This window comes from Hyperoodon ampullatus (genome assembly GCF_949752795.1).
Source record: "Hyperoodon ampullatus genome assembly, chromosome: 9".
In the NCBI taxonomy this organism is placed as follows: Eukaryota; Metazoa; Chordata; class Mammalia; order Artiodactyla; family Ziphiidae; genus Hyperoodon; species Hyperoodon ampullatus.
In genome coordinates this window covers 93,981,362-94,009,172 of record NC_136922.1, presented here as the reverse complement: position 1 = coordinate 94,009,172, position 27,811 = coordinate 93,981,362, and the positions used below count along the sequence as shown (strand labels likewise).

The following is a 27,811-nucleotide window of genomic DNA, read 5'->3' as shown; positions in this document are numbered from 1 at the left end:
AGTCCTCCTCCCCAGCGTAAGCACACTCAGACGCCATCGCCGCCTCTGGCCTCAACCCTGGCTCAGTCTCTTCTTTGTTCACTTATCTTTGTAACATTGTCTGCCTCTCACGTGAAGTCACAAATTCATGTGTTCTTCTCTCCTCCCTCCCTGTCCCTTTCCATCCAAGGGCAACCACTCCCCCCTCAGGAATGTACCATGTTTTCTCAGACAAGACGGCTGGCTGTTTTTATACCATGACTGAAGTCACCCACAGTCCTGAACCCCGGGCGGGGGGTTTTAACCCGAGCTCTGTTCTAATTCTGGAGTGGGGACAAGGTTCCTGAGGCCTGAGAAGTGCTATAAATAACTCCGTCTGTGGTGTTAACTACTTAAAAAAAACCCAACAAGTATTCATTTGCACCAATGAATAGTCAATTAGAATTAATGAAAAATCTGGATCATGGAAAGTTTTCCCAACAAGATTCCAGGTACAGACAGTAACCCATATTCACGGCGATTGGTATTACTAGGTCTGCCAGACCTGCTGGAATGTTTTAGAATCCAACCCACACATCTTCTGACTCATCAAGTCCTAACCTGTCCAGTACAGCCTTCCTCATCCATCCTCCTCGTGGCCTCGGTATATATCCGGTCAACGTTCACCTGCCACATCCTTCGAGAACCAGCTGCCTTCACTGGGGGCGGCTTCAGGCTCCATCTGACGGCTCTTTCCCCCAGTACAATCATGCCTGGGTCTCCCAGCACAAGGCACATACAGGCTCGACTCTGCTTCCCCCTCCAGCTCCTGTCTCACTTCTCTCCACACCCGGAGTTAGCCAAACTCCAGGTTAAGGGCCCAGTTCTCCAGACTGCCCAGTCTACCCAACACTTCTGACACCAGCCACAAGTTTGGAGGTCCCCTCAGACTCCCTCATGTTCAGTCATTTGTAGAGAGCTCACAGAACTCAGGAGAATGCTATACTTTCAATTACAGTTTTACTTACAACAAAAGTCTACAAATCAGAACCAGCCAGAGGAAGACCCAAGTAAGCAGAATCTGACACTGGGAAGGTTCCAAATGCAAAGCTTCTGTGTTCTTAGGGATGCATGACTCTCCCGGCATTGACATGTGGCAGTATTATCGTATTGTTAACTCAGGAAGCTCCCCTGAGCTTCTGTGTCTGATGTTTTATTGGGGTGTCATTACGTAGGTGTGATTGACCCAAGTGCAGTCCAGGTGGTTGCACTCAATCTCCAGCTCTGTCCCCTGCCTGGAGATGGGTTTGGGTTGATAATGTGTGGCTGAAAGTCTCAACTCTCTAACCACCTGAAGCCATCTGCCACTTAAACTACCAAGTGCCCAACCATAGACATTAGCAAAAGTGGTGAGGTGTGGTCCCAGGGACGGACCATGAATATCAGACGTCTCTTTCACTTGGGAAATGCCGAGCATTTAGAGGTTGCCTCCCAGGAGCCAGGGCAAAGCCAGACCTCTCTTTTTGGCTGCGGTTAATTCTTCACCAGACATTCCTCTGTTACTGTGACTCTCTCTCCGCCTCTGCCCATCCCCGCCCCTTCCGTTCCTCCCTGCTGTTTTCACTGAGGAGTGGGAGGGGAGGCACTGTTTTCACTGAGGAGTGGGAGGGGAGGCACTGAGTTTGGTCCTTTCCCCATAGCATCTGACCACAACCCCCAGCGACCACAACCCCCATTTCTTCCTGGATATCCCTCCATCCTTGACGTCCCGGACCACAGCCCTGTGACTGCTCCCAGTTCTTTGACCTTTTCATTTCATCATCAGTTTCCTTCTTTCTTATCTCTTGAGTTGCGATGTTTCCTAAGGGTGGCAGCTCTTCTTTTCACGATCTTCCCCTTGTTCATCTTCTCGGTCCTCTCAGCTCCCACTCTCACTCCTCGGACAGGTGTGGTCCCAGGTGACCCTTTCCAGCCCAGGCTTTTCCTCTGAGCCTGTTCTGCCTCTGCTGGTCTGTGCTGAGAGGTTCAGCCTGTATGGCCAGCTATCACCTGCAACGCAACACATCTGGGCATCAGCTACTCCCCTTCTCCAACTTATTCATTTCTGCCAGTGCCATTCTTTCACCCATTCGGGCTCAGGGACCTCAGAGCCCTGTATGACCCTGGCCCTGCTGGGTGAGGGACCCTTCTCTGTGTTCCCACGACACCCCTGCATTCTTGGTTATTGCAGTTCCCATGCTGATGTGTGGTAACTGTCTGTTTGCATCTTCTCCCTGCTGGGCGGTGAGCTGCTTCAGGGCAGGGATGGTGCCAGTCAGATTGTTTCCCTCATAACATCAGAGTAAATGAAAGAAAAGAATGATCTATTGCTGTCTTTGCACTGTTCCTTTTCCCCTCATACCTGGATTACTAACGTAATCAACACGTTGGCTTGTTTTGCTTATGGGCTATCCTTTCCCTGATCCATTTTTCTACCAGATTAATCTTGTCTCCAATCTTTCTTTATTTTATTGAGATACTTTTACTTGTTCCTCATGACTCCAGGTGGTTTTCTCGATTGTGTCCATCCTTGCCTTTCCCACAGCTTCCACAGCTGACTCTCCTCACCTCAGCAAGCTCCCAGTCGAGCCAAATGGTTTTTCTCCCAAACTTACTTTCATGACGTTCCCAACCACCTGCCTTTTCCTTACCCGGAGTCATTTTCTTTACCAGGAATGATCTGGCTTCTCTTTTTCCCTCCCTGTTCTTCACAGCTCAGCACAAATCTCAGCTCCCCTTACCAAGCAACCATTCTGCTGCTTTGAGCTCTTTTCAACCATTTCTGGGAAATGTTACTGCACACACACCATATCCTACTTTGGGCTGCTCATTCTCTTTCTACAAGTATATTAATACCTATTTCCCCCTGGTTCAACTGGAAATGTCTTAACAGCAGAGTCCAGGCCTTATTCGTCCGTTGTATCATTTGTAATGCGTTTGAGTAGAAAGTACTTAATGAAATAGCATTACAAATTCTCTCTTTCAGTTCAACTTTGGAGACATCTTTGTGCATCAGGCCATCCACACGATTGAGTACTGCCTGGGCTGCATTTCCAACACAGCCTCCTACCTCCGGCTCTGGGCCCTCAGCCTGGCGCATGCACGTGAGTGAGCGGGCCACACGGCAGGGCCACCATCGCCTGTCCCTTTGGAAACAGTTGCAATGTACTTTTAGGTGAAAGTGACTTCTGGGTCATTTCTGGTGCGCTGGCCAGAAGAATGGCTCTTCTTTCATAGTAGAAGTGACTTTTTTCAGTAGGTCTGGCTTTATCTTGCTGGAGTGGTTTCCCTCTGTATCAGCTTCCAGTTGCTGCTGTAAAAAATTACCACATATGTGGCAGCTCAGAACACTGTGAAATTGACTATCTTACAGTTCTGGAGGCCAGAAGTCCTATAAACAAGGTGTTGGCAGGTCTGTTTTTTCTGGAAGCTCTTGGGGAGAATCTATTTCCTTGCCTTTCCTAGTTTCTACAGGCCCCTTGCATCCCTTGGTATAAAGATTCAAGCCCCAAGAATGACTTAAGTCTGGAATCTTGACTCATCAGCTTACTTTGTAAAACCCCTCTTGATTTCTGCCTGCTTCTCCTGTCTTGTCTCTTGGTATTTCCCTGCATGCCCCACCGGCTCCCGATTACTCCCACCCCCTTCCCCATTTCATGTGCAGTGGCCACAAGCAACTGCACCAAGGCTCCCAAAGATGCCACACTAGCTGGGCCCCTCTGTGTGTTTGCCCCGCAGCTCCCTTGCCTGTAAAATTCTTCCCTTCTTTAAGTCTCTCCCCACCTGATGTCTCATCCTTCCTTCAGAACTCAGCTTGGCTAGCACCTTTCCTGGGTAGTCTTCCTCCCTGGTCCCCAGTCTGGAAGGTGCCCTTCCCCTGGGTTCTGGAGGTGCCCCATCCTAGCACCGATTGTAATTCTGTCTCATTAGCCTGTCTCCCTACTAGACTGTCGGCTCCTGAAAGGCAAGGACCCTGACTTTTATCTCTGCATTCCCAGCACTGGGCATAATGACAAGAACAGAGAAGCCAGGCCAAAATGTGTGCTAAAGGGATAGAAAGCAAAGCAGTGAAAGTGAGCCTGATTGTTGACTTACAGCAGAAAAGCAAGTGCTCAGCGTTGGTGTGGTCTTGACTGCTCTGGCTGTGTTTGTTTCCTTGCACAAACTCCTGTAATTACAGTATCTCCCTGGAAGGGGTGGGGGGGTTCTCTGGTATCTCTTCTTATAAGGGCACTAATCCCATCATGAGGATCCCACCCTCATCTCCCAAGTACCATCACTTTGGGGTTAGGGCTTTAATATATGAATTTGAGGGGCTGGAGGAGAAACAAACATTCAGTGCGTATGAAATCATAGTACATGTATTCTTTTGTGTTTTGCTTCTTTGGCATAAGATGATGTTACTTGGACTTATTCACGTTGCTGCCAGTAGCTATGGTTTGCTCACTTTCATTGGTGAATAATATGCCATCATATACTTGTCCTCTTGATGGAACCTCCTCCAAAGCTGCGTAGACAGTCTCACGCAGGTACCCCAGGGCACACATGACCGCATTCTCCACCTGGGAGTGGAGTTGCTGAGTCGTAGTGTGTGCAGGTCCAGGATTATGGTGTAAGAATAATCTGCATTTGCCAGATAAACCGTGTGGTTGAGAATGTTTCTCTTGCATCTTGCAGAACTGTCTGAAGTGCTCTGGACCATGGTGATGAACATTGGCCTTCGCGTGCAAGGCTGGGGAGGACTCATTGGGGTCTTCATCATTTTTGCCATATTTGCTGTTCTGACGGTAGCCATCCTTCTGATCATGGAGGGCCTCTCAGCTTTCCTGCATGCCCTGCGGCTGCACTGGTAAGAACTGGTTGTAGGGTAGATGCTCTCAGTGTGCTCTAGGGAAAGAGGATGGGCTGTAGGGCCAGCCAACTGGGTTCAGATCCTGACCTGCTGTGTGACATTAGCAATTCACGTACCTTTTTGGAACCTTAGTTTAGTCCTCTTGTTGGTATGATATTAAATGATGTAATACCTGGGAGCATATATACATATACAGTGACTGCTCTGTAAGACATGTTAGAAATGGTCATTTGTTCTTATAATTGGCTTCAGAATAACAGATGTTCATTTGTTATTATAATTGGCTTCAATTGTTGGTCAGATGACGGATCTGAAAGGCTCACAGAGGGCAATGCTGAGCAAATCTCAGATGTCTGGCCTTTGTTGCTGAGTGCTGGAGTTATACCAACAGAGCAGACAACTAAACTCTTTTTTTTTTCCCTTTTTAAATTAATTATTTATTTATTTGGCTGCGTCGGGTCTTAGTTGTAGCTTGCGGGATCTTCTTTGTGGCATGCGGGCTTCTCTAGTTGTGGCACGCGGGCTCTCTAGCTGTGGGGTGTGGGCTCAGTAGTTGCAGCTCATGGGCTTAGTTGCCCTGTGGCATGTGGGATCTTAGTTGCCCGACCTGGGATCGAACCTGCGTCCCCTGCATTGGAAGGCAGATTTTTAACCACTGGACCACAAGGGAAGTCCCGCGACTGAACTCTTGGAAAGTGGAAACAGAAGGAGGGTACCGAGCAGGAGGAAGGCGCTCACTGGAGGCCCTTGACATTCACAGATGTGTCCAGAGACTGTCAGCCATCACTGGGCTGATGAATATGAAAACATTTGTTTAGGCTTCTCTCTCTCCCAAGTCACGTTTCAGCCGAGAGTTTTGAGTGTGCTGTCCATACTGAAGCATCAGAGCTCCTGTGCATCCTGAACCAGACTGTCCTTAGCAACCCTGGGGCTTCCTCCCTCCCTCTGTAGCCACTGTTCATAAAGAAAAGGTTTCACACTTCACCTGTTGAGTTGAGAGAATCACAGTGTCCCCCACCTGAGGCTATAACGTCATTTCTCCCCGTGTCATTAAAGAAATGAACTCTGCAATATAATAAAGCGGAAATGATCATACATGATATCTGTTATGTAAGTTATAAAAATATAAGTCAAGGCTCTGGTGGTTCTGCAATCACGTAAGCCCCGCAGTTTAAGATCAGGATGGAAACGAAAAACCTCGTACAACCTGGTGACACGCTGTCTCATCACCAGCTCCTCATCCGGTACTGCCTAGCAAGGGCTTCTCGTCTGGTGGGAGCTGGGGGAGGTCATGCTCTGGTCCTTGAGGCCACTAGCAAAGGCCTGGAAGAAGTGGGGTCGGGGGAGGGGAAGGTGTAAGAGGGAGGCAAGAGAAGGATTTAAAAAAAAAGCCTCAGGGCTTCCCTGGTGGCGCAGTGGTTGAGAGTCTGCCTGCCGATGCAAGGGACACGGGTTCGTGCCCCGGTCCGGGAAGATCCCACGTGCCGTGGAGCGGCTGGGCCCGTGAGCCATGGCTGCTGAGCCTGCGCATCCGGAGCCTGTGCTCCGCAACGGGGGAGGCTACAGCAGTGAGAGGCCCGCGTACCGCAAAAAAAAAAAAAAAAGCCTCAGAGGGTTCCTGCAGTGGCTGCCAGCCTGGGGCGCCTTCGTCACCTGGTGCTTCATTTTACACATGCTCAGCCTCTCCCCTCCAGCTGCCAGTCTCTCGTTTATGTGTTCAATCCCCCTTCTCCTTGCCCCTAACGACAGGGTGGAGTTCCAGAACAAGTTCTACGTCGGGGCTGGTTACAAGTTTTCTCCATTCTCCTTTAAACAAATCCTGGATGGGACAGCTGAACAGTAGCTGCACATCTGGTGGCTGCAGCCACCTCTTCCATCGGTCACCTCCTGCACCAGTCTCTGTGCCAATGAAAGAAGTTTCGTCTTGTCTTTAATGTCAGCCTGCATAAGGCAGTCCATGGAATGATTGTTCTCGCTAACCGGAGGGAGGAAGCCATGTATTGTATCTGTAAGCCCTGGGATTTGATATGACTTAACCATGTCGTAGAGAGACTACACATGCAAGTCATTTCAACCTCATGCGGGGTCTTAATCGTCAAATCCTAGAATGACTGAGAAATGGGGAGCGGGGAGTGCCAACCTGAGGTTTTCTTGTAATTAAACTTCTGGGCCATTCACTTTGTTATTAAGGTGTCTTTTTTCAACATTATTCTGTAAAATTTAATATTGATAATTATAGGCCAAAGCTAAACAATAGAGTTACACAAAGTAACCCTAGAGAAAGGTTATGGTTTTTTATTCCTCATTTCCTCCTTCCTCAAATACCTTTTTTTCTTGTCTGGGGCTAAGTTTTATAGGATTAGGGACTTTCTCAAGAATTTTCACTCCAGGTGAGGAAAAACAGATAATGTTCTCTGTTCAGATGGAGGGCTGGCCCTTTGTGGCTCGAATTGTTAAATCCTGTGGAATGAAGTATGACAACATGATATCATCAGTGATTTTGTTTCTTCTCAGTGCACATTGTGCTGGAGTTAACTGGAGAAAGAGATCTGTAGGCTTCAGCAACTTCTGGAAAATGGCTTGCCGGAAAGGAGACTGCCAAACAGTCTACCCTGATGCTCTCTGGGTCAGCTGGCCCCAGAGTCACTTCTTATGCATCTTCACTGGCAAACTTCCAAGAGCCAGGTGTAGAAGAAGATGTGTTCCATCGACTAGTCTGAACAGCCTGTATTCAGGTTAATTACCATCGTTATGGTAACTATACTGGTAGAATTAAGTGTTATTAACATTGGTGTAGTGCTTTACAGTTTACAAAGCAGTTTCACATAGTATCTAGCTTGTAATAAGTTTCCAGAAGATCTGACCAAATGCAAAATCGCCTTTTGGACAGATCTCTATTCTTTTTTTAAGCTCCCACCTGCCCCTCTGTGTAGTGGGGTTGACCGGTGTTCGTGTTCAAGTGTTGTTCAAACCCAAGGAAACGTCCATGTCACCTTCCACGTTGGTGTCCTGGCTTGTGCAGCACAATTTAAGGCCCAAGCAGGTGCTCAGCAAGTATTCATTTAATGATTAAAACGGGTTGAGCTCAAGAATGATATAGTTGGAGTCAGAAGACTCCTTGTCTATGAGTTCCAACTCTGATACTTCATCGTGTGTGCTCTTGGGCAGGAACTGGAGTGTGCCACACATTGCTGGGGGTCAGAGAGCACCAAGCATGGATGAGGTACTCAGCCAATGGCATTGATCAAACAAAAGGACAGACTAAAGTATGTAAATGGTTCTTGGAAGTCCATAAATCCCCATGCTGCCAAGGTCACCAGAGAGTTTCAAGGTTCTCTCAGCTCATCACCGCCCTTCTCAATGGCTATGTAAAAATACGCTGTGCCTAGATGGATCACAGCCTTTCGCCGTTTAATTCTAAACAGTGATGGCTGTGAGAAAAGGCATGAAAAAACAAAGCTGCCCCCTGCCCCTTGCCTGCCGAGACCCCTGTTCTTTCAGAGATCCCCGGCCTTCCTGAGAACAACATAGTAGTTTCCTCCAAGGGTTGGCAGCCTCTTTCTGTCTCAATGAGAGATGTAATTTCCCCTTTAAAAAGGGATTGGGTGAAGGGCTGCTGAGAAGAGTGTGTGACCGGCATGTCACTCAGTCGCCCAGGATGCAGGGTTGTTCCTTAAAGAATCCTGTTCACAGAACTAAGCTGAAAGGGGAGGAGAAGACCTGCGAGCCAGGCTTCTTGGGAAGAGAAGTCCAGAAGCCCCCAAGAGGCCATCAGTGGTCCAACTTCTGTGTAAGACTCAGCTGCAGTAAGGAAGAGCAGAAGAGCCCGAAACTGGAAAGCTTTCCAGGAAATACAGAGAGAGAGAGAGAGGTAAGAGACTCCGACGGGCAACACAGAACTGGATTTCCTTTCTCTGCTCTGGGGGCCAAGGGGATTTGACCATTAGTACTTGGCTGGATATAGATGGAGTATAAAAATCTGGCTCTTCTTACTGATGATATTGCAAAACAAGTTACATCACACACACACACACACACAAACACACACACACAAGTTCAGTTTTAAAAAGATCTACATGGCCCAATTATTTTTGGCTCGAAAATTAAGTGTAGCCAAATGCAGTAGAATAAAATGTCCATCAGTTCCTTAGAAATTGTTTGAATGAAGCCTGAACTCCATCTGAGCCCTTGAGTTTCACAGTAAATCCCCAATATGTCAGTTCTTTGAAGGCAGGCAATGGTTACTTTCCTATTGTAGGTTTTCAGGAATGATAGTGAGGGATGTGGAGCGTTCTTCCCCATGTTAGTCCCTATTTTCTTGAATTGGTCTGACTGGTTATCCATCTATCCATCCCTCCATGCATTTATCCATCCATCCGTCCTCTTCCTAGGCTAGAAGGGATTTAGAATGACTTAGGGAGCCAAAGAACAGAAGATGCCAACTCAGCTTTTCCAACATTCTATTTCAGCACTGAGATTACAAGCTCTATCTCTCAGTAACTTTCCTCATATTCATCTCCAAAATATTTTGTCCTCTTTATAAAAACTTTTTAAATGAAACTTTTGGCTGGAACTCAAGAAAATATAGTAAGAGAATACTTTCCATATCTGTTAACTTTGAGTTAGTATTCGAGTGTCCTCTTAATGACTTAGAATGAAAGCCCCTTTATTTTTTTTACTTATTTATTTTTTAATTAATTAATTAATTTTTGGCTGCGTTGGGTCTTCGTTGCTGCCCACGGGCTCTCTCTAGTTGCGGCGAGCAGGGGCTACTCTTCATTGCGGTGCGTGGGCTTCTCGTGGTGGCTTCTCTTGTTGCGGAGCATGGGCTCTAGGAGTGCGGGCTTCAGTAGCTGTGGCACGTGGGCTCAGTAGCTGTGGCACGTGGGCTCAGTAGTTGTGGCTTGCGGGCTCAGCAGTTGTGGCACGTGGGCTCAGTAGTTGTGGCTCGCGGGCTCTAGAGAACAGCTCAGTAGTTGTGACACATGGGCTTAGTTGCTCCGTGGCATATGGGATCTTCCCAGACCAGGGCTCGAACCCATGTCCCCTGCACTGGCAGGCAGATTCTTAGCCTCTGCGTCACCAGGGAAGCCCTGTAAGCCCCTTTATAATTCACAGATGTGAATAACAAAATCCTGATAATATCCTATCAACAACCCTGCACCCCTACAACCAACATGCCTCCACCAAGGAATCCTGTGGTTGAAGGCCCCGTATAACCTACTAGGGCAGGAATGAGAACTTTCTCTGTTGCGGGTAGTTTATATGTTTGTTTTTTCCATCCCTTGGCAACCTCCCCTGACATTGGGAATGCACCTGAGCCTTGACCATCTTCAAGGGCTGGGCATTAGAAAGATTGATGTTAGAGTTGGCGAAACTGAATGGGTTTGCTCCTCTGAGTGGAGTCTGGGTCACACGTGACTGCCAGCTTTTTTGTCCACCAGCATCGTACCCCTGCACCAACCAGGCCATTCCATGTTCAGAAGGATTTTCTTTCTGTAAAATATGCTGGTTTTACAATTGAAAGCAATGTAGAACAAGCACGTTTTTAGTGAAAATTACCCCTTTTGTTGTGCTCTTTGTAAGTATAAGGTGACTGGGTTGGGTGGATATCACTGTTACATATCTGATTAGAGAGGTTATTTTTGGTCTTATGTTCCAATAGGCATATGGCACATGTGAGGGCTTCTTAACACCACTTAAGCTGACCCTTGACATTTAATCAATCTATTTTAGAAAACAAGCAACTTTTTTTTCCTCCCCCCAATTTGGGTGGTTTTTAATTTGAGTCCAAGGTGTTTTCATGTTGGCCAAATATTAGCAATAATTGCCTTTGGAGAGATATACATTTGATAACTCTGTAGATGCTTAAAAACTAACCCTGAGTGTATTTGATTTGTGATTATGGTGAAATTTTAGAAATTCAGTTGATACCTTTATTCAGAGATGAGAAACAGTGCTACTATGAGGGCTTATGTTGCAGTGAGCCCTGTGCTGTATTATACAAGCACTGTCTCATTTAATCCTCATAACACACTTAAAAGAAGGAAGTTTATCAGTTAAAAATCACACATACCTAGCTAGTCTGAGTGTAGTGGTGTTTACAGTTGATTACAGACAGTTACAGATTTCTTTGTTCCTTCTCTACTCCCACTGCTTCACTTGAGTAGCCTAAAGAAAACACACACACACACACACACACACACACACACACACACACACACAGAGCTTTATTTTTTCCCCATGGAAAATATGTCTGGAAGTGAACCGTTCAAGGCTGTAGGAGAGCTCCACATCCTCATCGTCAGGTCCCAGGCTCTTTCTAGCTTACACTCTGCCAGTCTTAGCCGAGAGTTTCCATCTTTCCAACTTCACATTTGTATCACCACCGAAAATGGCTGCTGAAGCGCCAGCCATCATGTCTCCATCATCCGGGGAGGAGGCAAAGGGGCAAAAGAGGGCTTTCTTAGAAGCTCTCCCTAACAACCTCCACCTGTATCTCGGTGGCCACCCCATAAGCAAGGTCCAAGGGAAGACTTGTTACTGGGAAGGCAGCAAGCTATTTCTCCCACAGGTAGCTGGTATTATTTTTATTTTCAGATGAGGGAACAGAAGAGTCTCAGTCGCAGTCTCACCATGGCCGCTGACTTCCTTCCTTTTCTCCCTCCCTCTCTTCCTCCCTCCTTCTTCCCTCCTTGTCACCTCTAATTCCTCTTCTCTCCTCCCTTCCTTCCTTCTCTCCCTCTCTCATCCGTCCCCTTCCCTTCCTTATTCCTTCCCTCCTTCATCCCTCCTTTTCTTCCCTCCTCTCCCCATCCCTCCTTCCCTCTTTCCCTCTTCCTTCTTTTCTTCTTCCTTTCTTCCTTCTTTCCTTCCTATGTTTATTAATTTAGTAGGGATAAAAGAATACCTAAGGATTTTTAATACTATTAACTTTGTCAGTTATTACAGAAGATGAACAGTTTTCCAGTTTTGTTTGCAATTTCTATATCCTCTTGTGAATAACCTGTTCATATAATGTTCCCATTAATCCATTAGGATCTTAATTTTTTTTCTTGTAATTTGTGGTTTATATCTACTACAGACATCTACTGCATATATAATGGCTATTCTTGTTCTTTTAATTTTCGAGATTGTGGTAAAATACACCTAACGTAAAATTTACCATTACGGCAATTTTAAAGTGAACAGTTCAGTGGCATTTAGTTGTACCATTTAGTTGCACAATGTTGTGCAACCACCCCCCGCTAGTAAAGGCTAGGCACCTTGTGCACTCGTGGCCAGTCAGTGATTTGATTATTTCCAGGTCAAGTGCCCATTCTGACCCAGGAGGTCCAGGCCAGTGATAGAGGGCAGGCGGGGCTCATGGCCCAGGGGACAGTGGCTTACGGAGCACTGTGACACATCAACTGCGCATCTTTGTGGGTTCATTTCTTCCAGAAAGAATTTTCATAGAACAGACATAGCCTTTCTAAAAGTTCAAACAATGCAGAAAAGTATAAAAGAAGAAAGAAAAAGCCACCCCAAATTCCATCTGCCAGGTAATTCTTTCCTTACCTTTTTCTCTTGGCCAAATCCTCCTCATCCTCCAGGTCTCAGTTTTTCAGGACTCGCCTCCCTGGGTCCCAGGACTCGGCAAAGCAGGGCCTCCCTTACGTTGCCAGAGCAACCTCTGCTACCCTTGGGACCATGTGGTTCCCACCTGAATACTTGCCTTTATCCCCCATTAGACTGTAAGTGCTTTGGGGGCAGGAACCCTTTTCATGATATTTTATTGTCTGATACATAGTAGTGTTCCATAAATATTTGTTGAAAGACAAAACACAGTTTCAGACATCTCTCCTGAAATTTCTATGCAGGTATGTATTTAAATGAGATTTTATGAATTGGGATCATTGTATACATACATTAGGTACATACATATTGGAAAATGCTTTTCAGCGCCAAATAGCCTTTCACCTAAGAGCTTTTAAATGACATTCTGTTACAGGAGTGTATTATAATTTGTCTGGTCACTTCTCTACTGGTCGGCATTTAAGTGGTACCCAATTCTTTCATTGCTGTTGTCAAAACAACAGTGTGTTGAGTTTTCATACACCTTTATCTTCATTCACCTTTTTGATTACCTCACTAGAATGAATCCTAGGAGTGAAATTGCTTAGTCAACATTCTTTCATCTTTGCCTAACTGCCTTCTGGAGAAGTTGTAGCCATGTACCCTCCCACCAATATCAGTGCCTGTTTCCCTTACATTGGGCACAATTGATCTTTAAGGTTTTTGCAAATCCAATAGAGGAAAATAACCCACTTTAATTTGAAGGCATAGTTCTCTTCATATTATGGAAACCAAATAATATCAGTCTCTTCAATCAAGAAACATATGAAATCGCAAATGTGAGCCTCCCTTCCTGCGATCAGCTTGTTTCTTTTCCTTTTTTTGGCCATGCCACTTGGCTCATGGGACTTTAGTTCCCCGATCAGGGATTGAACCCTGGGGCCCGGCAGTGAGAGCGTGGAGTCCCAACCATTGGACTGCCAGGGAATTCCCTCAGCTTTAATTGAAGAGAAACTGAAGCAATTATCTTCGACCTAACACCTTTCTCTCGAGGAGCTCTGTGATGAATCACTTCTCTTTGCTGATAAGAGAAGGAAAATATGTAGGGTGTTTATGACCCATGGAGCTACCTAATCAGTTAAAACACACACATCAAATTAAAACTTAATAGTAAGTGGCAGATTTCCTGGGTTTCTTTTCTTGCCACTCAATACTTTAGCAACAGACTTGCTGGAGATTGTTTTATTACTCTCTAAAACGTAAGCCTTCATGATTGTTAAAATTGTAAAACATGTTTAGACTGCTATGAGAAGTCATAAAACTTGACTGGTAGAAGAGATTAAGTGTTGATTGAATATTGAATTTACTGCTAAGCATTTTAGTTGTAACTGAACTTAAGATGAACTTACTGCGATTTTAAAAAATTATTTTCCCACCAAACTAAATTCTTTTATTCTCTAACACTAAAAATGGCCAGAATCACTTTTGGTTTTTAAGTTGGCTACTGCGATTGGCATGGCTATTCTTCAGAAAAAAATGGATATAATTTATATACAAAAAGATTCATCATTTTAGAGTGTATAATTCAGTGATTTTTAGTATAGTCACAAGGTTGTGCAGCCATCACCACCATCTACTTCTTACTGAATGACCTCATTTTCATGTTTTGATTAAGTTAGTAGTTTATCATCTCAAAACATGATAGTCATAGCCAATTTTTAATGTGTTCTGAAGTCCTTTTTATAATCAAATTAAGCTGATTTTTCTCATAACTACTTTATTTTAAAAGTTACCAGATAAAGAACACCCCCTCCAAAGGGTATTTGGACAACTTCTGGAAAGGGAGCCGTAGAAGTTTCTAGAACAGTGTATCTTTGTGAATTTCAGCCTCTCAGATGGGCTGAGAGACCAGTCATTTTTACTTTTTCCACTCTGTGAAAATGGCAGCTTTTTGTACTTTTCATGGTCTCCCTTGGTAGAGAGGATTTCATGAACTCATTTCTGAGCGTTATTGATTTCTCTCCCATCTGGGAATATTTGTGTCTCTGTGACAGTGTTTTAAGAAAACAAATAATATCTACTTTACAGTATAGTTGTTTTTATGTGTATCTTTTGTGTCCCCAGCTAGACTAAAAACTTCTTAGGGAAGGGAACACTGTCAGACCCTCCTACAAAGTCTCCACAGGAGCCCACACAACAAGATACAGAGCTGGCACTTGGCAAACATTGATGACCTTGACGTGCTTCTCTACAACCGCTCTGCAGCTATTTCTGTGTTCTGGGGAAGGGGGATCTTTGAGTTCTGATTCTGCTGCTTCTTAGCGGTCTGACGTTGGAAAAGTTACTTAAGAATCTCAGAACCTCATTTTCTGAACTATTTATTTTGAAAAATATTACACATCTTCAAAAGCAGAGGATAGTCAAATAAACCCCAATGTACCTGAAACAAGAGGGAAGCAGGTAGGGCACAACCTTTGAAAGAATGACATAGCCCGAGGACAGGACATAAACTGATTAGAACCAAATGGGTCCAAGATGGCAGACAAGTCGACTGCACTAGACCTTGAGCCTCAGTACACACTCACATCAGCAAGCTAAATGACACACCCACAGAAGCCATGACAGTTCCAAGACCGACCATAAGGATCAAGAAGTGGGTGGTGGCCCAGTTCCTGGAAATCCCCACCCCTTTCTAAAATAGCTGGAATACTCCTCCCACTCATTAGCCTAGGAAATTACACACCCCTATAAAAACTGACAACTCCATACCCTGGTGCCTTTCTCACCTTCTGAGATGGCCCACACTCTGTCTGTGGAGTGTGTTTCTCTCTAAATAAATTCACTTCTTACCTATCACTTTGTCTCTCACTGAATTCTTTCTGCGATGAGACATCAAGAACCTGAGTTTCATTAAGTCCTGAGACCAGGTGTGTGATCTCAGTTGGAAGACTGTGGGTTTTGGCCAGGTTTGAGTCCGGCCGCGTGGGTTCAAGTCCCAATCTGAGGTGCACGGTTTCACACCCACTATCCCCTTCAATAATTTTCACCATATGGCCATTCCTTTTTCATCTATACACCCATCTCCTTCTTTTGCACTTTATTCCCAACCCACCACTGAATTATTTTAAAACAAATCCCAGACATCAAATTTCATCTGTAAATATTTCAGCAGGTCTCTCTAAAAGGTAAGGATTTTTTTCTACTGTGACCATAATATCATTGTCACACCTAATGATGTCATCAGTAATTCCTTAATATCATCAAACTTTCAAACTTGCTTGCATTTCCCTGATTTTCTATCATCTCTTTTGCTTTCTTGTTGTTGTTTTACAATTGGTTTGTCTGAATGAGGATCCAAACAAATTAACTCATGTATTTGGTTGGTTTGTCTCCTTTCTGTTAGTCTGTAGGTTCTCCTTTCCTCTTTTTTTTTTTTTTTTTTTTTTGTGGTACGCGGGCCTCTCACTGTTGTGGCCTCTCCTGTTGCAGAGCACAGGCTCCGGACGCGCAGGCTCAGCGGCCATGGCTCACGGGCCCAGCCGCTCCGCGGCATATGGGATCCTCCCAGACCGGGGCACGAACCCGTATCCCCTGCATCGGCAGGCGGACTCTCAACCACTGCGCCACCAGGGAGGCCCTCCTTTCCTCTTTTTTTCTTGCCATTTATTTATTGAAGAAGCTGGGTCATTAACCTGTAGAACTTCTAGCATTCTGGATTTTTCTTATTGCATCCACATGGTATAGTTTCATATGTTTCTTCATCCCCTGTGTAAACTGGTAGTTAGAGCTAGGGGCTTGTTCAGGTTCATGTTCAATTTCTCTTGATGAGACTACCTCACTGGTGATGTTGTGTATTTCCTTCCTTGTGCATCTCATCAGGAACATCACATCTGATCATCTCTTTCCGTGGCATGAGGAGCCATTGTTGGGTTCAGGTGTTATAAGTCTTCTCCATCTGAGTAAATTACTCTCTCAGCCTTTCACCTAGTAGTTTATCAGCCGTTGATGGTCATTGCCTGGATCCATTATTTCTTTAGGAGTTGTAAACTCATAATTTAATTCTATCCTTCTTCAGGATGTTTTAGCTGAAATTAAAAAATACTTTTCTTTCACCAACTGTTTGGTTACCCTGAAATACAGACAATCTGTACAAGAAAGGCAAGATATTTACTAGTTTCCAGAATAATGAGTTGGTTTCTTAGTGTTCTCCAAAGGTGATCAGTGAGATTATCATTTTAGTAATCCTAAAATTTTTATATCTTTGATGGGCTTCAGTTCTTTGCAACCATTCTTCTTTGTGTGTGTATGTGTGTGTGTGTGTGTGTGTGTGTGTATGTATATGATACATAATGAAGTCATTGATATTTGCAATTCAAAATTAGGATATAAAGTCTTTATATAACTTCTTTGATTTTTGTATCTTCTTACACTGAAAATCTTGGTTCCTAATAATTATAACATAATTGCTTTATCCTATAATATGTACTAGTATCAAAATAATGATATCAACATTATTACTAACAGTATAATTACTGAGAACAGATTAGGATATCTGTTTATCCCACTAGGGATGTAGAGTTAAATTACTATGTTAAAGACATTTGAAAAAAATTTTTCACTAATTTCAGCTTTCCTTGTTTTATTTTTCTTTTGATTTTTAGGGTTAAGATTTTTTTTTTTAGGATTAAATACCCAAAAAGGGGTGGGGAGGGAGATAAAAAGAAGTGCTCCATGGGTTTCTGTCAGAATTAAATGAAAATAAGGTGAGAAAGCACGCTATAACATATGATTACACTGTAAACCGTAGGATCTATGAAGATGTAAAGCATTGGCTATTGTGATTATTTTTCTGTAGCAAAGCCTACCTTCATTCCCAGTCAGAGGACACTATTGGTTAAGCTGTCAAGAGCTTACCTGGCCCTCCTCTCCAGGTTGATTACTAGCCACCAGGGCCCAGTTCTCTCATTTGGCCATTCAATCTCTCCATGGTTTAACTTGTTCATGTTTCAGGTTTTTCCCTGTAAAATAGTGATAAATTATAATACCTACTTCACTGATTTTCTATGAAGATTAAAGGAGAATAGACACTAGATTTTATTTCTTTCCTTCTTCCTTCCCCTGTTTCCAGCATTTTCCCTCCCCTGTTTCCTGCAGGGAAGCTGTGTGGGGAATTTGAACCATTTAGAAGATGGCAGCCAAACGGACAGAGCCGGTCACCATCATTAGCCTTCGGGAGTTGAACCTGGGGACCCCAGAGCCACAGCCAAAAGGTAAGGGGATCATAGAAATCTCTGGTCCTCAAGTTACCGTTTAATTCCCCCTCTTCCCTGTATTTACTATCTTTATAATAACAAATTGGTTTTCCAACATCCTCTGGGGTGAGTGATAATCTGCATACATTCCCTTCCCACAGAGGCTGTTGCTTTCACTTTGCCTTTCCTTGTTAGAGTCAAAGACATTCACCGTGGAGGACGCCGTGGAGACCATTGGATTCGGATGTTTCCACATTGCCCTCTTTCTGATCATGGGCAGCATGGGGGTGAGTGCTTGGAGATCCTCTGAGTCTCCAAAGCTAATTCATCGTCGGACATGTAGAGTCTTCCACTTCCCTCCAGCTCGGGGTTGTCCACTCAGGGAGGGATGTGAGAGGGAGCGGGAACCCTGTGGGGTAGATAATCCCCAAATACTTTTCTTCCACCTTCGGCAGTTGTTTGGTTATGAGCAAATGAATATCTGTGTTCTATCTTCTGGGAATTCAATACCCCCCCCCTTTTTTTTTGCTAGCTATAGAACTTCTATTTCTCCTGTAGTTTCTGTTGGGTCTGACATTTAATCTTTTTTTTTTTTTTAATGGAAGTATAGTTGATTTACAATGTTGTATAAGTTTCAGGTATACAACAAAGTGATTCGGTTTTATATATATTATGTATACATATGTGTGTGTGTGTATATATATATATATATGAGTATATATATTCTTTTTCAGATTCTTTTCCATTATAGGTTATTACAAGATATTGAATGTAGTTCCCTGTGCTAACAGTGGGTCCTTGTTGCTTATCTATTTTTTTTTTTTTTAGTTTAGTTTATTCATTTTGGGCTGCGTTGGGTCTTCATTGCTGTGCACGGGCTTTCTCTAGTTGCAGTGAGCGGGGGCTACTCTTCGTTGTGATATGCGGGCTTCTTATCACGGTGACTTCTCTTGTTGTGGAGTGCGGGCTCTAGGTGAACGGGCTCAGTAGTTGTGGCTCGCGGGCTCCAGAGCGCAGGCTCAGTAGTTGTGGCGCACAGGCCCAGCCGCTCCGCGGCATGTGGGATCTTCCTGGACCAGGGCTCAAACCCGTGTCCCCTGCATTGGCAGGTGGATTCTTAACCACTGTGCCACCAGGGAAGCCCTGTTTATCTATTTTATATATAGTATTGTGTATCTGTTAATCCCAAACTCCTAATTTATCCCTCCACACTCCTACCCAGGGTAGCACTAACTTTAGCATTAATTTTGCTCTATAGTCATTCTTTCCTGATGATGAACTCATATTTTGTACTCATTGCTTTTTTGCTAGCTTTCATGAATCTTGCCTCTCCATCCCAGCTTCTTGAAACCAGGGACTATTTCAAAGATCCATTTGCAAGGGATATGCTCTAAGATCTTGATGATGATGAGTATAAAACAGCAATGCTGGGTTGACGTGGATGCTGGTGGCTAGCTAGGGTCACCTGCCAGCTAAGTGGCTCCCACACAACACCTTCATAGTGTTAAATGCAAAAACATAGATCAACAACGTCACAAGGGAATACGTGTCATAAATCTTGAGGGATACTCTCAAATTGTTCAAACCATAAATATTACATCCATGAAAGCCAAAGTTCTTCTGTACTTCTTTATCCAACTAGCAGTGCTGAATCGGTACATAATAGGTCCTCCCTATGTGGGGTAGGGGAAGGAAGGGTTTAGGACTAGAAGGATGATGGACAGACAGATGTGGGAAGAAGTGATGACAAGCTAGCACTTTGATATGGTGTTTCCCCTCCTTCTTTAAGGTTGCTGAGGCCATGGAGATCATGTTAATAGCGGTTGTGTCTCCTGTCATCTGCTGTGAATGGCAGCTGGAGAATTGGCAGGTGGCGTTAGTGACCACAGTAAGTGACTGCTTCCTGTGCTGAGAATAAACCAGCTGAGGACCCAGGGCTTCTTCTTCCTTTCTGATCCCACTGGGCTGAGAGCCACAGGATCCGTCTCCACTTGGTGTGGTGGCTTCCCAAACTCATGCGTTTGCAGGCCCAAACTAGCATTTGAGGCCTTTCTCCTGTTTCTCGTTTCCTCTAGGGAGCATAACCTTGAACTGCTCATTTTCCAGACCCTAGCAAGAGCCTGGAAGAGACAGCTGCAAATCAGAGAAAGTGAGCCTTAGCCATGGGTTAGTCATGGTTCAAGTCAGATCACTGACAGCCTACTCAGGCCATAGTGACCTAACCAATCACCAACTTACTCTCAATGAATTGTGTGTGTTATGCGTTAAATTTTTCTCAAAGACCGTCATGAATAGCTTTATGAATTGAACACTAAGTTTTGCTATGAAATGGATTTAAGGATGTTACTCATCATTCTTTCAAGAGGTATTTATTAAGCACCAAGTAATTGCCAGCACACTGTGTGTGGTGTGTGTGTGTGTGTGTGTGTGTGTGCATTCATTTACTTGAGTATTGAAGCTGGTTTTCATGAAGGCGAGACTTAACAGAGAGAAATCCCATGAGCCAGATGCCAACTCCTCACTGAAGGAGGGGAACGTCTGGGAGGTAGGTAGTTGGTGATGGGTAGAGGATGACAGTCAGATGGCAGAGGCCTTGAAGGAGGGTAAGGCTGCAAGGGACTAAGACCTCCCTCACCCCCAACCCCTGGGGGGCTACAGAGGGCTGTGGGGTAAGGGGGGGCCTCTACCCTCTCACTTACTGCCTTAACCAAACTTTACCTGGGAATTCCCACCTGTATTGGGTACTAGGAAAAATTCCCCCTCACCTGAGGAACTGATCTCTGTTCTCCTCCCAGATAATGTGTATTATATGCCCAGTTGTGTTTATTTCTGTGTCCTGGAGGCCAGGAAATTTGGAGCCCAATTTTATGCCTAATCGTGGCAGCAAATGTACAAATCTGCCTTTATTCTTTTAGCTCTGTTTCCTTCTTTAAAATTGCACTTGTTCCATTTTTAAGTTTTCCTAATACTTTTAGAAGAGAGAGAGGGTATAAATAAAAATAACTAAAGACCTTATTAGGGCTTGTACCAATAGTTAAGTGACTCATTGCATTTTGTTTTCTTTTACGTATAAAATATGTACAGTTGTGAAAGCATACCTTGTCCATCCTTGTAGCTTTAGCGTCACTGCTGTAACGTTTTGTGTAGTTATCAGCGTACCACAGCTGGTTTGTAGGTCTGCACGTCTTCATTCCTGAGACTGTTGGTGGTCCAGGTGTGGTGTTTGCATCTGCCACTGTCACGAAACTATATTTTATGGTACCATTTCTATATTTACAGCTCACATCTCGTTGGTTGCTTTTATGCTGTTCCTACTGGTGCCTAAAGAGGCTCCTCGATGTCAGCAGTAACATGGCTTCCCTTGTTAGGTGGGTCACAGCTCACAAGTCTTTTCTCTAGGTAATTCAACTCACCCAAGATGTGACTGCTCCCTGCTCCAAGTTCCTTGCCTCCTCCTGTCATTTAGTCTCTGTCATCCTGGCTATGAGTCCCATCTGTCCCCTGGGCTCACTGACCACAACCTTGCTAACAGGAGGGGCTCAGACTGGTTTAACAAAGAGGCAGCATTTTCACCATCTCCCAGGCTTCCCTTCCCCCAACTTCAGCTCCACTTTCTGGATGGTCTGGCCATGAAGACTTAAGGCCTTAAGGATTGTGGGTGAATTATGTCCCTCACATTTTTTGTGAATAAGAGAGTTAGTGCTGGAGAAACAAAACTGTAGAAAAGAGCAGGCCCTCCAAGGTAGGGGAGGGGGAGGGGAGAGGAGAGAGAGAGAGAGGGAGAGAGAGAGGGAGAGAGAGATATTAATCCACGTCTCTATGTGGTCCCCAGGATTAGAGTTCACAAGCTTTGGGGTTCACATAGGCTTGGTGTTAAGGTTTATTCTCTAGACAGTCTTAATAGTAAAGAACTCGGCCTTAGGAAAGTCACTTTTTTACACTGAATGGAAAGAAACCAAGAAGGAGTAAAAATCTGTCACTTACGCGAGAGAACAGAGTAAAATTTGAATTTAATTTTACTTGACTCTTTTATTTGTTGTTGTTGCTGTTAAAGATTTTTTTTTTGATGTGGACCATTTTTAAAGTCTTTATTGAATTTGTTACAGTATTGCTTCTGTTTTATGTTTTGGTTTTTTGGCAACGAGGCACGTGAGATCTTAGCTCCCCGACCAGGGATCGAACCCGCACCCGCTGCATTAGAAGGCGCAGTCTTAACCACTGGACCGCCAGGGAAGTCCCTGTTTCCTTTACTTTTATTAATCAGCTAATTCACTTTAATACAGTGTTATTAACACAACACAGCATCTCAATAAACAAAAGTATTTTAAGTTCTAAGAACTAATTTCCTCCCTGCCACAGGCAGTTTGTCTATTGTTTCCTATTATTCAAGTTGATTAAAAGAAAAGAAAAGAAAAGTTAGTTCACCTTTCCCTTCTTGGAGGGAGTTTGATAATTTCAGGTTCCACAATAGAAACTGCTTATATCAGGAGACCCAAAGTTTGGAGATTCACCAACTGATATGACTTTTCAAAAAAATTGAGTGGCTGACATAGGGTTAAGATTAAAAATATATATATTTGACAAGGAAGGCCATCAGAAGAAGAGGAAAAGGGAGCAGAACATGTGACCCCAAAATATGCCCCTTTGGCATGTGGATTATTTTGAGCTGAAGGCAATCAAGACCCAGCCGACTCAAGAAAAACTTTTACATTTCCCTTAACTACCTAAAAGAATTTAGATAGGGGGCCTGGCTCAGAGAGAGAGAGTTATTCCCAGAGATGACTTTCATCTGAATGACCTATCTGTGTGGCAAGGCAAATATCTAATTACCAAACATCTGCTCTTATTGTCCTGTGAATTACCACCCCCCCCTTGAAGCCCCAGGTCCCCTCCCATTCCTCAGCTCATATAAGCCTCAACTGTCCAACTTGCCCTTGGGTCTTATATTTTTATGGGACTCCTGTACATACAAACTTAAACTTGCTTTTCTCCTGTCAATCTGTCGTAAATCAATTTAATTATTAGACCAGCCAAAGAATGTAGAAGGGTAGGAGGAAAAATTTGACCTCCAACCAAGAGAAAGAGGCAGAAAATCTTGCTATCAACTACCGTCATCTTTCAAAAAATACAAATAAAAATAAATGATAAGGGCATGTTAATACCAACAATCAGAAAGAAAATTATTCCAGAATAAAAAGAGCCCTTCATAATGAATAAATTTGGATTTATGCAAAATGTGTCCCATTGTCCTCATTTTTATCATTTTGCTGAGGACTGACTAGATTTCATTACGGTGCGGCATCTATCCCAGGCTGGGCATTGAAAATATTGGCTTCTCCTTCCTTCAACTCTATCCTAGAGAGAACAGTGCACAGAGGGAAAGTATGGCTTTTGTTGTTCAAGTATAAATATGATTTTTTTAATAGTTCCCTGTAAAAGAAATGCTTTTGAGTCTTCCTTATGAAGAGTAAGGGGGAAAAAGAAAAAGCAAAGCAGGCAGCAGAGAGAAAGAGCTTTTTCACGGAAAAAGTGTTAGAAATGCCAGCTAACACCTTTCCTTTGATTACTCTGGAAGCAATCAGTCAGGGATCTTACTAGAAAGGAGAGTTAAGTAAAGCTTGGAACTGCTGAAGGCAGAAAAATAAGTCACCTAAAGGCATACACATAAAAGTACAGCTCAGGCTGAGTTACATGACTGGTATCATACCCAAGTTCTTGAATTTTACCAAGGAAAAGCTATTGTGAGAACAAGTAAGGAAAAAAGTAGGTTTATATTAGTGATGCAGCATGTTTCTAAATGGATGACTGGTTTTGGTGTTTGTTGAAAGTTAGGTTTCCCTGTAATAACCTAAAGGAAGACTGCTTCTAGACATCTCAACTTGTGTGAGGAATAAGGCAGAGCATGCATGAATAGACTTTTTGAGTCTTCTTATTAAAATGGAAATTCACAATTGTACATCTGAGTGAAATGAGGCCAGTGCCATCATCTTGGATCAGAGGCAAAGCAGTTACCTGCTTCTAGGACCCCTGTTTCTACCTGGTGTCAGTGACTTCAGGTGTGGGCATCATCAACCTCTGAAGCCCTGAACGTGTTATACAGGAGTCAGGAGAGAGCTTTGTGAAAGCCTGTTCTTCAGCTTCCAATCCTCCCACGTTTCCCGTCTTCTTTTAGTTCAGGTGGGTGAATGCTTAAGGTAGTAATTAGCATATTATAAAAACGCTGCTTAGAGGATAATTTCTTTTCACCCCACCTCCAGATGGTGTTTTTTGGCTACATGGTATTCAGCATCCTCTTTGGCCTCTTGGCTGACAGATATGGCCGCTGGAAGGTAGGTTGGCTTTGAAGGATGATTTAGAATTTTCTTTTGTGTATTCTTTTGTAGTGACATCACCACTGCTTTTCTTTTGTGGACATTTCTCTATCAATATCCAAGTTAGAAAGTATGGAAACATCCTTCTCTGACACCACATGCCTGAATTCCAGGCTTGTCTTCTTGCTTTCTCATCCTTCCCCGAGATACCTGTCCCCATACCTGGTCCCCATAGTCCAGGTGTACAGCTGATGGATGAGCATAGTTAGAACATAGCAGGTAGAATGTGAAAATTGCATGTATAAACATAAGCGGTTTCACATTAGTTAACTTGGGTGTAGCTTTGAAACTAAGCCACTTGCTTGATGTCACACATGTATTGAGATTCAACATCAAGACATAAAACTATGTCTTCTGATGATAAACCCAGGTCTCTCTTCTCTTCTTGTCTGATTTCTGGTGGTGAAGACCTCTCTAGGTGTAAATACAAAGGGAGAAGTCCCCCACAAAACAGTAATAGGCTTGGATGTATGTTTTGAAGTGCACAAAATATCATAGATTCTTACAAATTAATATGAAACCACAAGTATCTCAAAAAAATGTGGAGAGCACAAAAAGGCATTTTACAAAAAGAGACAGACAAATGGTCAAGAAACCTTGAAAAACTCAATCACAGGAGTTATTAGAAGCAAAATTACATAGCAAGATATCATTTTTTCCCTGTTATCAAAGCCATATCAAACACCAAATCCATAAGGAAGTTTTACTTTTCTTAAAGAAGTCTGCAAGTGTCTAGACACCCTCACATACAATTGAATGTAATTTTTCTGACCATCAATTTGGTAGCATAAGCCAAGAACCTTGAGAATATCCATTCTCCTCATCTGATAATTTGTCTTCCAGAAATCTAGACTGTTTAGGTCATCAGAGAACCACAAAGATTTATGCACAGACATTGTCACAGCTGATTTTAATAGAAAATGTGAAACCAGTTCAACATTCAACCAGAGGGGAAAGGTTTATGCATTATATTACATGGATTATAGTATGTCTTTTCACTGGAATATTTTGCAGCTATTAAGATTATGTTTTCCCTTATAATCAGTGAAAATAGGATAAAACTGTGTTAATAGTATTTTCTCTGGGTTGCAGAATCAAAAGTGATTTAAATATTTTTATATCTTTTTCTTTTTTCCATATTTTCTACTATAAACTTGTATTGTTCTTACAATTAGAGAAAAAGCAAATCCTTACATTTACTCCTTATACTCATTCCAGCACAGTGCTTCATTGTGCTCCCAACATCCCTGTAAGCAGGGAGGACAAGGTTCTGCATTCTGATTTACAAGTTCAGGTTCCTGCCACCTGTGAGGGCAGAGGCTGTGGGGAGTTTTGAAGAATGGTCTAAACTCGGAATGTCTGGGTTTTCAGACAATAAAATGATATGGATTGTATTGTCTGATGATTGTGAGTGATCAGTAAGCTCGCTAAAGATTAGCTCCACAGAGAAGCAAACATCTGGATGAAACTAAAAGTCACCTTCAGAAGTTAGGTTTGCTTCCTGACCTTCCATGGGGGCGGGTCCCATTAATGTCTCCTTTTGTTGCTTCAGATTTTGCTCATCTCGTTGCTGTGGGGAGTCTACTTCTTGCTGACCCCATTCTCTCCCTCGTACATCTGGTTTGTCTTCCTGCGGACGATGGTGGTCTGTGGCGTGTCTGGCCATGCCCAAAGGTAAAGACATCACCTAGAGGACTCCAGGGGGAGATATGTGAACACCCAGAGACACATCCACTTAGTCTGTTAACCACATTCACTGTGGTTAATAGACTAAGAGCATCAATAAGTTGCAAATTTATAGACTTCACCTGTGCTAATCATTTTTGAGTTTTTTCCCCCCCCCAGTGATGGCTGCTTATTCCACTAGGAGCTCTTTGCCCCTCAAAATGTTGTTTGATGGTGAGGCTAGCAGGGTGCTAGATTGAGCATGTGTTAATTTCTTTGTTCCTAAGACTGATCAGCATTTTTTAGATAAATAATATTTTGTTAGACTATATGCTAACAAAAAGGGCCGTACGAGGTAGGTAACAAAAATGTCAACCCAGACACAATCCATTAATTTCTTGAGAATTTCTGGAAGACTTTAGTTTGACCATCAGCACCTGTAACATTCAGGAATAACTATTTTAAAGTGCCATGGCCCTGTAACTGTGAAGACTGTGTCAAAGTGAATTTGCAGAGCAGGTGAGACAGATTGAAACAGCTATGCAGCTGCTTGTCTTTTTTATGCCCTGGGATAGGTGTGTAATACCTCATCATTCAGGGACGTGAAAGTCGTAATGCTAAATGTTCAGCAACTTGGGAGCCTCCCTTAAATTAACAAGGCTCCTCAAGCTATTTTCTCCTGGGTGCCTTGGAGCAAGTTGCCCTTAGAATATATTAGGAGATGTCAAAGCACCTAATTATTACCCTAATGTGTTAGGGAAAGAATCGTTCTTCTCTGGGGGCATAAGTTAAGCATCACTCTGTGCTCTGGAGCCCTAAAGGTGGAGAAGTTAAGTAGAATTTGAAAACATCCCTTAGGAAGCAGCTCAATAAATATGTTAAAACTCCAAACCCTGGTTAATAACTGCAACAGAGGAGAACAATTAGAAAACAGATGAGATATAAGTCCATTTGTTCTTCTATTAAAAAAATTAATATGTACTTAATTAGAAACCTGTGCTTTGACTGTCATCATTAGTTGGAGAAACTATTTGCTTTCTCTTGGGCGTATTTTAGTTTCCCACATATGTTTTAGAAAAGGGAATCAGGCTTGGCAAAATATTTTGACAGTGTTTCTCTTGGTGAAAGAAATGAGGCTAATATCTCTTAAATGGTTGAAGGTTTAAAATAACTTTGGGAATAAAAATGTAAACAGAAGAGCACTTAGAAGTTTATTTTATATTGTTCTCTTACATGGGTTAATAATTATATTTTGGTGTATGATCGTACAGGGAAAAATCTCTCTTCTGTTTTTCTTTACACACTCACTCAGTAATTCTGCCAATACTTCACTTCTGACACCGAACGTGTGGATTTCTTTACATGCCAACCAATTCTCCAACACCAGCTGGGCGTCCTATAATTCCATTCAATTCTGACCCTCGCTGGAGTTTGCGTAGACCCCGCAGGTTTAGGGCTCAGTCCCACAAGACTGTCCTCCACTTCAGACACCAATCACGAGTAGTAGGTCCCCAGGTTACCCACAACTTCTGTCTGACTTGCTACAAATTGGAAGTTCCCACAAACTCCTCAGGTTCAATAATTTGCTAGAGTGTCTCAGAGAATCCAGGAAAACAGTCTACTAATTGTAGGTCTATTACAAAGGATATTTTAAAGGAAACATAAATAAGGAGGAGATATACACAGGGCGAGGTTTGGAAGGATCCCAAGAACAGGAGCATCTGTCCCCGTGGAGTTTGTGGTGCACCACCTCCCAGCACATAGCTATGGTCACCAACCTGGAAGCTCTCCAAACCCTGTATGTTAGGAATTTTTTATAGAGGCTTCATCACATAGGCATGATTGATTATTAACTCATTTTCCAGCCCCGCTCTTCTCTCCAGAGGAGTGGAGGTTAGGGCTGAAAGTTCCAAGATTTTAATCATGGCTTGATTTTTCTCGACCAGCCCCCATCAAGGGCTCATCAAGAGCCACTGCATTAGAACAAATGATGCTCCTGTCACCCAGGAAATCCCAAGGTTTCCAGGTTAGCAGGAACCAGGGACAGAGACCAACACACCTATTTCTTATCATGTTACAATGATGAATATTTATGTTTTTGAATTCTTCATCCCTGTGAC

At 43.3% G+C, this 27,811-nt stretch overlaps 2 protein-coding genes across 2 annotated transcripts in view; both read left to right on the top strand.

The window, feature by feature from the left end:
- ATP6V0A4 (ATPase H+ transporting V0 subunit a4) overlaps positions 1-6,692 on the top strand; it is a gene marked incomplete at both ends in the record, with an annotated part of 46,790 nt that extends 40,098 nt beyond the window's left edge. The window contains 3 exons of the mRNA XM_079711591.1: positions 2,984-3,101; positions 4,675-4,846; positions 6,599-6,692. Coding sequence (XP_079567717.1) covers positions 2,984-3,101; positions 4,675-4,846; positions 6,599-6,692 — 384 coding nt within the window. The remainder of the gene's footprint in view (positions 1-2,983; positions 3,102-4,674; positions 4,847-6,598) is intronic.
- A 10,899-nt stretch (positions 6,693-17,591) lies between these two features.
- The window catches only part of SVOPL (SVOP like), a gene marked incomplete at both ends in the record, with an annotated part of 76,999 nt that continues 66,779 nt past the window's right edge, over positions 17,592-27,811 (top strand). Inside the window, 5 exon segments of the mRNA XM_079711859.1 lie at positions 17,592-17,673; positions 17,851-17,942; positions 19,445-19,543; positions 23,913-23,984; positions 25,579-25,700. Coding sequence (XP_079567985.1) covers positions 17,592-17,673; positions 17,851-17,942; positions 19,445-19,543; positions 23,913-23,984; positions 25,579-25,700 — 467 coding nt within the window.